This window comes from Sceloporus undulatus, chromosome 8, assembly GCF_019175285.1.
Source record: "Sceloporus undulatus isolate JIND9_A2432 ecotype Alabama chromosome 8, SceUnd_v1.1, whole genome shotgun sequence".
In the NCBI taxonomy this organism is placed as follows: Eukaryota; Metazoa; Chordata; class Lepidosauria; order Squamata; family Phrynosomatidae; genus Sceloporus; species Sceloporus undulatus.
Window position 1 is genome coordinate 3,498,143 of NC_056529.1, and position 10,752 is coordinate 3,508,894.

General features: G+C 41.6%; 1 protein-coding gene across 2 annotated transcripts in view; it reads right to left on the reverse strand.

Moving 5' to 3' along the window:
* The window catches only part of NUP93 (nucleoporin 93), a 60,329-nt gene that overhangs the window by 9,648 nt on the left and 39,929 nt on the right, over positions 1-10,752 (reverse strand). For both annotated transcript variants that reach the window (XM_042437542.1, XM_042437543.1), the window contains 8 exons: positions 10,289-10,417; positions 7,363-7,437; positions 4,036-4,125; positions 3,167-3,306; positions 2,505-2,637; positions 1,487-1,644; positions 849-1,014; positions 571-664 (listed from right to left, as the gene is read on the reverse strand). In XM_042437542.1, coding sequence (XP_042293476.1) covers positions 571-664; positions 849-1,014; positions 1,487-1,644; positions 2,505-2,637; positions 3,167-3,306; positions 4,036-4,125; positions 7,363-7,437; positions 10,289-10,417 — 985 coding nt within the window. The remainder of the gene's footprint in view (positions 1-570; positions 665-848; positions 1,015-1,486; positions 1,645-2,504; positions 2,638-3,166; positions 3,307-4,035; positions 4,126-7,362; positions 7,438-10,288; positions 10,418-10,752) is intronic.

The following is a 10,752-nucleotide window of genomic DNA, read 5'->3' on the forward strand; positions in this document are numbered from 1 at the left end:
TATTATTATTATTATTATTATTATTATTATTATTATTATTATTATTATTAGATTTTCGTGCCACATAGGCCACTGTAGAAAGTGTATTTCTTTACAAATTTTAAAATCATTTTTAAAAATTCAATTATTAAATCACAGTATTGTGCAGGTCTAAAGCAACACGTATCTAAAACCACAGATTACAGATTATAAAAATCTATAATAAAAAACAATTAAAATTTATAAAAGGAGTGGTAAAGGCCTTACAGCGCTAAAGCATATTTGTATATGTAAAGCATAATATGTGTATATATACTGCAGTATTGTAATGTAAGTAATCTGTAGGACCCATTTTTGAGTCACCATTAATTATTTAGACTGGTTTGTCCATCTTGCTAAATTAAAATTACTCTTGATTCATTAGTTTAATTGGGGTATACACGGGAAAAGATCCAAGATCAAGAGCTACTCAAAGTCTTATGACAACTCTATGCAAAATCTTCATTTTATAGAAAAGGACAGCTGGCAGAAAACCACACACACACACAAATATACAGACAAACATGAAATCTCATCTCTGAGTAAACTTGCCATAGTCTTCAAGCAGCTGCTTTTGGAACTGGGACAAAGTCAGCCTGTCTTGAGGCGCGTTGGAACCATCATCGTCAAAGCACACCTGGTTCAGCTAGATACAAGATGGAAAAATGACTTTGAAGCAAGCCCTGCCTTGTCCAATGGATGCACAAATATAAATTTCTCTCCTAAATATAAATGTCTTTCTCTCCTCAGACAAATAGCAGGAGTGGAGCAGGAGATGTGCAATGTGTCTCCTTCCCAATTTTAGTTTTAACAATAGACACCATTATTACCTTGAGCCAGAGGTAATCCTCCGTTTTATCAGCCACTTCACTGTGGTTGTCGGCGATATCACACCGGCCTATGATACAGTACACAGCTCTTTTGTAAGGGTCGGTGTTGTTTCTCAGGGCTCGTCTGTAATGAAGGCGAACTTTGTTCTCAGTGGCTGGTGAGAGTCTGCAATAAAAGGAAGAAGAAAAATTAAAATGACAGGCTGATTCTTACTGTGGATGTCAAGAGGAGTCATCTTTAAACATCCAAGTGTATGGCTTCTCATTCTCAGTACTCTCCTTCTTAAAGCAGCTGCTCATGCCCTGGGTTTGACACCCAAGGCTACACAGTACCTCTGCAAAATGCAAAGATGCTTTCACCCATAATGCCCACTGTGCCAATTACTCTTGCTTGTCTATTATGTGTTGGATTTCTATTCTACCATCCTCTCCAAAATGTGATTGAGGCAACTAAATGGGATTCAAAGTGGTAAGAGTAGCCTACACCTACCCTGAATGTACTGCACTACAAATGTACCTGGGGATTATGGGGTCTGTTGTCCAACACATCTGGAGGGCACTGAGTTGGGGAAGGCAGTCCCGGACTGGACAAACTGTACCATTTAAGCCTCCATTCTCTTTCGGAAAGACCTCAGTACCTTTTATCCTTGCTGTTCATGTATTCCTGGAACCAGCTTTTAAATTCCCCTAGTTGGTGCTGTGCTTGATTCACCACTTGCAAGGCAGCCATTAAATCCCCGCACCGCATGCAGTAGTAAATGAGTGCCCAAACAGGGTGGCCTTCCACTTCCCCGTCCTGAAAAAGCAAGCAGAAAAAGAATTGCAAGTGGGGGTTCAAATGACTGTGTGCCCTTCCATCTAAAATATTCCTGGAGAACTGAGTTTCATGGAGAATGGTTCCAGTATAGCTTTCTCCCTAGTCAGGTGAAAGTTTTCTATGTGCAAGGATTTATTTATTTACTTTGGCCTGTTACAGACAGCCAAAATAAAGCTGCTTCGAGTCACAGTGGAGGTATGGTGTTTCAATGATGCATGCATCCTAAGAGTCCAGAAGTCGCACCAAAGCCACGCTCCAGCCCTAAGGACTGGAACATGGCTTTGGTATGGCTTCTGGACTCTTAGGATGCATGCATCATTGAAACACCATACCTCCACTGTGACTCGAAGCAGCTTTATTTTGGCTGTCTGTAACAGGCCTTAGCAAGATTATGGAATCCTCTTTCACCAAGTGGAGGCAATGCCATTTTATGATTTCTCCTTTCTCATGCTGTCCCAAATTTATTTCAAGAGTTTAGGGGGATATCGCAGAAAAGCCTGGAAGGGTGGCATGGGGAAACAGCATGGAGGAATCAAGTGAAAAATATGTTCTTCTCCTTTTGTCCACTGAAGCCTCTGCTAAATACAAGACTCTACTATGAGTCTCAACCACCATTAAATATAATCCAATATGGTATGATTTATTTTTTTAGCATAAGGGTATCCACAGTCTTGTCTATAAGCAAACTCAAACTGCATTCAAATAGATCTTTTTGCCCTTTGTTTTTGACGTCTTCCCTCCCAGCATTCCCATTTTTGCATAGGTATATCACATTCATCAGAAAAGTTTAAGAGACCAATGCCAGAAAACCACAGCTGTGCTATCCTGGCTGCATGTACCTGGAGTCCTGGAACAGACACTGGGAGTTTGATGTTCAGGAAACTGCGGACCAACTGGTACGTTCCAGGGACTCCTCCAAGCTGGGCTTGGTGCAAGTTTCCAAAAACGGTCACCAAGGTGTAGTTCTTGTAACTGCAAGAAACCAGACACTGCAGATTAGCAAGAAACCTGACCAGTCCTAACATGGCGCTAATTGAAGTAGTAGTAATAGTAGTAGTAGTAGTAGTAGTAGCAGTAGTAATAGTGTATGTATATATTTTTTCAAGTGTTTAAAAAATAACGGGGATGCCAATTAACCACCCACAATTGCAAGCATATTGCAAAGCTATATGCATTTTAAAATAGCTGAAACGGCAACAACAAGCAGAAAAAATATACCAGTGCCAGCCAACAGAGAGAAATTGGATTAAATTACTAGTATATTTAAAAGAATGAAAAAAAGAACTAACTTTTTGGACAGACAAGACATGTGCAATGACAACAACAATAAGAAGCTACCATGTCATTTACTGATGCACAATATCAGTCAAGTCCTGAACCTAGGGAAGTTTCAGAATGGACAATAGATCTTTCAGAAATACTATTATCCACATAGGAAATTTGCATCAACAAGGCAGCATATGAAAGCTTCTAGAAGATCATAGTTACTTAGCTAACCCACCTTTGCTCAAGGTATAGTAGTGCCTGTCTTACAAATTCCATCTGCACCTCCATGCTTGTGCGGACTTTCAAGGCATCGCTTGCAGGAACCAACAAGACATCAGTCATTTGCTTCACCATAGCCCACAAGTCAGAGATGTTCTAAAAAAGAAACCAGGTCAAGGTGATGGAGAGATTCTACAAAAAGAGGCAACCGACTTATCTTCATCAGATGGCATTTGAAATGAAGAAGAATATAACTGCAGGCTGCAGAGAGAGAAAATGTGAGAGAGTGAGAGAGATTGTTCAGCGGACTACTATGGGGCGTAGGGCCTTTGCCACCAGGTAGATGGATTTTGAAGTCCTTGTTAGCATTATGGCCAAATGTTAACAGCTCTCCAGTGGTACAGAAAGGGTTGGTTTGTATTAGTGACTTTGACATTTTTTTTACACTAGCTTGGCAGTTTGAGGTTGGGGGAAATATGAAGACTGAAATGGGATTGGGGGAGTGAATCTTCCTCTGTTATCAATCTTCTTGTACAGTTATTATAGCTATAAGGAAGAGGAGATGGGTCACACCTGCACACTTTGATTGTATTTCTGTACTATATAAACCTAGGGAATCTAACTTCTACTAACCTCACCTTGGGGGGTGGTGAGAATATTTTGCACCAAGGCAGAGTATTGGTTCACAGGAGAAGTAAAACAATGGCGGAAGGATGGGTTTGCTCTCTTTCAGCTGACTCAATGGCAAAAAGTTGCCCATCTCTCATCTCACCCACACCAGGTCTATTGAAAAAGAGGTCAGCATGGCTCACAGCAGCAGGCTCCTGATCTCACCTGAACCCAGGAGCAAAAAAGTACCCCTATATGCTCATCTATAGATAGTACCTTATCATCCAGTTCAGCGACAGCGGCACAAAGGTCCACCAAGTTGGGCTGCAGATGTCCGTTGACAATCTTCTCGTTATACACATAAATCTGAAAACGTATTGAGAATAAGCAGGTTTCTCCCCACCAATGCTCCCTTTCCCTATTCCCCTGCCCTCTTCCCCACCACCCCGGCTCCCTCCTTACTGCTAACTGCAGCAGAATCTGAAATAGGTCTCCAGACTGGATGGCCTCAGGGGAATTCTCCTGCCACCATGCGTCCCCATTCCCCTGCCTTGCAGCACTGACGCACCAGGGAAGGGAGAGTCATATAAAATGCTTCTCTGCATTAATTTCAAAGCTCCAGGCAGGCCCCAGGGTCAGAAGCAAGACAGCATTTCTTCCTGCTTTGCAAATCCCTAACCTGATCTAATGATGACAATGCCCAAGGACTAATGGCTAGCAAATATGTGAAGACCTACATCTGAGGCTCGACTGACAGTCCAGCATTCTCATATCTACCTGCAAGTAGGTTTTCAAACTGTATGACCATGTGGAGGAACACCATAAAACAAAGAACACTCCCATGCTTCTCACCAGGAGAAAGAGAAAAGCATTCCAGATGTCCTTTCCAGTTTTCCTGAGATATAGCAGCTTTGAGGAAACTATTCCAAGTTATCCTGACAACTTTATTGCTGTTGCTGTTGTTGTCTCCCTTCAAGTTGTTTCCAACTTATGGTGTTCCTAAGGCAACCCTATAATGGGGTTTTCTGGGGCCGAGAGTGTGTGACTCACCCAAAGTCACCCAAATGGTTTTCATGGCTAAGTGGCAAATTGAACCCTGGTCTCCAGGGTCATAGTCCAATGCTCAAACCACTACACCATGCTGGCTTTAGACTGTTGTCTAAATGCTTTTATTCAGTTTTTGAACTGGAAGGCTTCATACTAGATCATATGCTTTCTATTTTTAAGGTGCCAAGGAATGAGCTTGGCTTTTCTAAACAAACAAGTGCAGGTCATGGACCTCTGACTAAGATCCTGAAAAGACGTGATAATAACAGCTGAGTAGATGTGGGAAGTGTGCTGTCAAAAGCCATATGCAACCTTTGTGGGCCTTCTGTGCAACAACTTGGGAGTCACACGTCTAGGAAGTCTGGTTCTCTATTGAATCACAAACTCCTCTTGCACCTTTAGAAGGGCCCAAAACAACAGACTAGAATGTTACTTCCCATTCAGCAAAAATAATGCAGCCCTCCCCATGGAGTCTTTGGGAGCCAGAAATGTGGTAGGTATTATCCCTAGAGCTCCATAGCTATCCAGTGCTGCAGCAGAGAATACTAACCAGATAGATGTACACATAGCTATGGTTGTGCACAGACCTTTGTCTTCCAGAATATCTGGCAACAAGAATACTGGTCTGCTTTAAAGGAATGTACTGCCAAGCAAATGTTTTTAGCTTCCCACCTGAATTCCATCAAATTAATTCCATGCACAAACCCAGCAAGTATTTTTTTTAAATCACTGCTAGCATTCTGCTACTCAGCAGTCATGACAGAGGAGATCAAATCAGATACTTGGAATCAGAAGATATACTGAAAGAAAGCGACAAGAGAAAGGCAATCGTTCTCAGCCGAAGGAAAATTCAGCAAAAGGGGCTTTCGGTTTTTCAGAACTGCAAGGCAGAGACATGTTTTAAGCAATTCAGCATTATAATAGGAGGCTACATATACGGTGCCTCTGTTTTCTGAACACAATATCAATGGCAGAGTTTGGCTCAAAACTGAATTGTTCCAAAAAGACTCGAGGGCAAGATATTTAAAACAGTCGTCTACAAATGCCAAAGATTTTTCTAATACAAAATAAATATGTTGTGACACATCCAACTGGAAAGGAATAAGGACTGAACATGGCCACAGGGAAGCATTATCTGCATCATATCGGCAACATGTAGTTGATGCAGACAGGTTGTTCTTAAAAGGCATAATGGTCTCTAGCACACCCAAAACATTGATTTCTGCTGGACCAAACATAGTTTTAGGCACATTTAAGATACAGAAGCCAGAAGAGTTTTTCATTGGTTAATTTGTACAGCAAGATCCAACTCTTTGCTCCTTTCAGCTCTGGCTTCAGTAACATTAAATGTAGTGCTGTCAAACAAGCATTTATAAACCTTTCATATTTGTAGAAGGATGACTTATTTTAAGGTATATTCCCGTGATGCAGAATTTAAGGTACATTCCTGTGATGTGGAACATTGATGAGGGTCAACGTCGTTGAATCCTGCACATTTACTGTTTAAACAATAGCAACAACAACAATTTATGCTCCAAGGTTGGAAAGATAAACATTCAGCATCTGTTGGTTAAAAGAATTCATTGCTTTAGCTATGCATGAATGTATATCTTATAGATGTCAATTTCAGTCAGAGTAAACACCATTGGTGTGTAGGGTATAAAAAGAATTATATAAAATATAAAAGCCTGGTATAAAGGAGCTTCCTATTTTCTATGGGAAATTGTTTCATTTCATCTGGCACCACATTGCCCTGCTGCAGTATGCCATAATGAAAATGTCACTTGACTCTCAGTCCATTGGCCATTTCATTGCGCTGAGAAGAGTGGTATGGATCACTTCTTACTGTGAAATATGCATTCAAGACTACACATACATTCAGGACATGTACATTCAGGACTATTCCTTCTGCCATGCTTCATCTCCTTCCATTTCCAGTGCCTGTTCACAGTCACTGAGGCTCAACCCTAGCAGTATGGTCCAGTGAAACAGGGAGCTTGGGCAATCAGCAAAATGTCTTTTAAATCTCAAATTAGATCTGCCATACAATCGGGTGTTAAATTCCTCTTTAAAATGGCTGGATGTGTGCCTCTTCCTAAGCGCTCCCTATCAGCTTTGGAGGAGCATATTTAGACGAGTAAAAACAGAATGCAAACAGCGCGATACTGGAAAAAATTAAAGATCTTTGTGGGTGCAATGCAGGATGGGGAAAGTGAAGTGTGCGGACACATACAGACCTTGCCGCCTTTGTGGTGGCCTTCGAAACTGTCATTCCTGGAAGCTCTAGGAGCAGTAGATTATTAATTTAACCCCCCTCCCAATCTCCCCTACAAAGAAATGGAAAATGGAAGTGATTCCTAGTCACTTCATGGTCAGGTTTTACAAGTGCTTTGGCTTGTAATGGGTGGATTTGGCCTCTGATGGGTGGATGGGTGGATTTGGCCTCTGATGCAATTGCCCATTTCAGAGTAGAGTCACATCTATCACTGCTCTTGGTCTAACTGGAAGTTCCAGATAACAAAGCTGAAGTTATGGCAGTTGTTTGGTTTTACTCACTTGTCGGGCATATGCCATCTCAATGTTGTCCAAAGAACTGCGACCCGGTGGTGATAACTCGCTAATGTAACTGGGCTGTTGGAAGAACATAACAGTTGTAGTCAGATGATGATGATATTTATTTTAAAAATGTGTACACTGCCTTTCCAGGAAAAGCCTTTCTAAAACAATCTTCCTTGTAAATACAGTAAAAAATCACAAATTCAAATAAACTATGTCTAATTTAACTCAGTCTGTGGTGGGGAAATAGCTTTTGTTGTAATTGATTTGCCCTCTGTCTATTGATCTTCCATTGACTATCAGCTTTGGCCAGTATGACCAGCGGACAGAGAGTCTGAGACTTGATGTCCATCAATATCAGGAGGAACACAAGTCTTCAACTGTGTTCACAGGACATATCTGTCCATCCTGATTGTATCCTTTCCCTGATTTAAGGTTGCCATAAACTAGACATAGCCTGAAGGCGCATAACATCAACACAACACTTACAGTGCAGGGCCATGAACGCCATCTGGAAAAATAGGTTGCAAAAATGAACAATTTATAAGAAACTGTTGTTGTTGTATGCCTTCAAATCATTTCTGACTTACAGCAACCCTAAGGCAATCATGGGATATTCTTGGCAAGAGAAGGTCTGCCATTGCTTTCTTCTGCGTATGAGAGAGTGTGACTTGTCCAAGGCCACCCAATGGGTTTCCAAGGCTGAGCAAGGATTTGAACCCTGATCTCCAGAATAAGTTTGTCAGAGCCAGGACTGAACTGATTAGAAGAGCAGCCCATTTCGACAGAAGAATTCCGATTTCTCAGGCATCTAGTCTAGCACTTTAAAACTTCAGCCACTGGTAAAAAATCCCATTCAATCCTCAGGCTTTCCAGAGTTTTCCTCTAATGTATCTAATGCTGGCAAACTGTCAGAAAAGGGTACTAGGAGTGACAGGCCTCTTGACATGACATGCTATGGCAGCTCTTGGGTCACCGCTGCTCATTTTGTGGCAGGCAGCTACAGAGAAGCAGCCCAGAGCCTGGAAAAGTTATTTCTGGAGGGACTAAAATTATTAATCTATTGGATTTATATCCCGCCTTTCTCCCAAAATAAGATTCCCAAGAAGGTCCAGTGGCCGGGTAGGCTGGGGATTTGTGGAAGTTGCAGTTTATCATTTTGGAAGGCACTACAGCTCTCAATCCCAGCCTTTTAAATATATCCCTCTCAACTGCAAATTCCATAGGATGTTTCATGGCAGTTAAAGAGGAAGCATTGCTCCATAACTGTGTAGTGTGCCAGCAGGGCCTTCAACTGTGCCGTGTGGGAGGCTGGCAAACAACAGATGTAATCTGAATTCAGTTCTTGCCCTCAATACTCTGGAAATGCACAGCTAAACTAAACATAATCAGCGCTCTCTTTCCTTTTCTGGACATCACAATAGTTTATGGAACTCAGAAAGCCTCCAAGAAAATGACACCTGTATGCAGCCTTTTGTGAATCACAAAGCGTTGGCTGATAATTGGTCTTATTTCCACATGCAGAGCGCTGGTATTTTTCCACCAGCCTAAATATGAAAATTGGTTCTTTGGCCAGCCTAAATCCTATTGTCCTTGGTTCTGCCCTTTGAACTGATTATTTGTATCCAGAGGTATCAATTAAACCTCTATTATCTTTTAAGGATCGGCTTCTGCTTCTCTCCCTTGCTCAGGCACAGATAATTCTGCTGAAATGGGATTTTAAGTGCCAGCCTGCGATGGAAAAGTGAAGCAAGTGGCTTTTAACGCAGCAATCGCACTTCAAATCTCAGAGGCCTCTGACTTCAAGGCTGGGAACAAAACAACACATCAAGGGTCTCTAATGCTCTCCCAGTGACACACCAATATTATGTGGGCTCCGCCAAAGAGAGCAGAGCACTGCCGGGCAACAGATCTCATTCGATCTCTTAACCCATTCGTGGAGACTATGAAAGGGAATATTCTCAGTGCTGTTTTTCCTTCTTCCTTTGAGACTTCGAAGCCCATGATCAGGATAGTGTGTCACTTCACAGTTGGGCACAAAGGATGACAAGTTATCAAGTTATCAGTTCAGAAGAAACCTCTGCGTTTGATGTTCCAAAGGAAGGTTAAACGTCAATTCACATAAACCCCAGTAGTAGTTGAAAGCTTCCAGAACAAGCTGTCAGGTCTAGAAACTCTGCTGCTGCAGAGCATCAAGTGATCTTCCCTAGCTTCCAGCACATTTCATCTGCATTCCCGTTACAAGGCAAAACTGGCAGCCTGATAAGGCCTAACAATAACATGTTTCATAGTAAAACACTAAACATTTATAGAAGAGTAAAACATGTTGGCAAAACACTTTCCAAAGAGACAGCACTTCTATAAAGAAATGATTTCTACAATTAGCATAGCACTGAGATGGGTGGGGAGGGGGGATGTCCTGCATTTCACTGGCGACTTTCATTTACTTCCATATCACAATATGGACCCAAGCCAATGAACAATCGTAATTTAGAAAAAGGATTTTGACATTTTGTAAATGTCTCCAAAGACGGGTCTCTTGAGACGAAAGAGGGAGGGAAGAGGGACTGAAAAGTCTAAAACATAAAAGCCAATTATTAGCTCCAACCACAGCTGACTGAGTGACTCACCAGAACTTATACATTTGCTGACTTACCAAGTTCCCACTGTTTCAATAGGTCTGCTATAGTTTGGATGAAATCAACGAATATTTACATCCCTGTCTCTTGGTGCAGAGCTGGAACAGAAGTAACCAGCTTGCCTGAGGCTGTATGTATGTATGTAGTTATTTATTTATTCTGGGTCAAGATATATCCTGACTTGTTAATGAGATAACTGATAGGAATTTGTGGCAACAGAATCAACTAGTTAGTTCCATCTGATACTTCTCAATATCTAACTTGCAACAGATCCCCAAAGTCTATACCTCATTCTCCTGAGTGAAGTCCAGGGCATCTTCTCCTGAAGCCAGCAGAGTATGAAGGATCCTTTGTTTAACCTGTTCCCACTCGACCAACATTGACTCTCGATGGTATTCCTCAGCCATAGCAAAGGTCTAGGAGAAATGGGATTAATGCAGAAAACACCAAGGATCATCTTGAGTTATTCAGCCCACCACAATACAGGACATTTATAAGAATGTCTTCTCTACACATCTAGACGGCTTGGTTGTCCATGTCTCCCAGAAAAAGGCATCACACCTACATTAGCAAGAAGCACCTATAACTTCATCTAAGATAAAGAAGATGGTGGCTCAGGCCATGAATGTGTTCTTCTTCATGGCTTGACTTTGTTTGGAAGTATATGGAGCATCATTAAACCTTGGTGGTGATGTCAGTTATCAAGAAACAGGTATTGTTAAACCTAAAAAGTTGATTAGATTGCTTCATC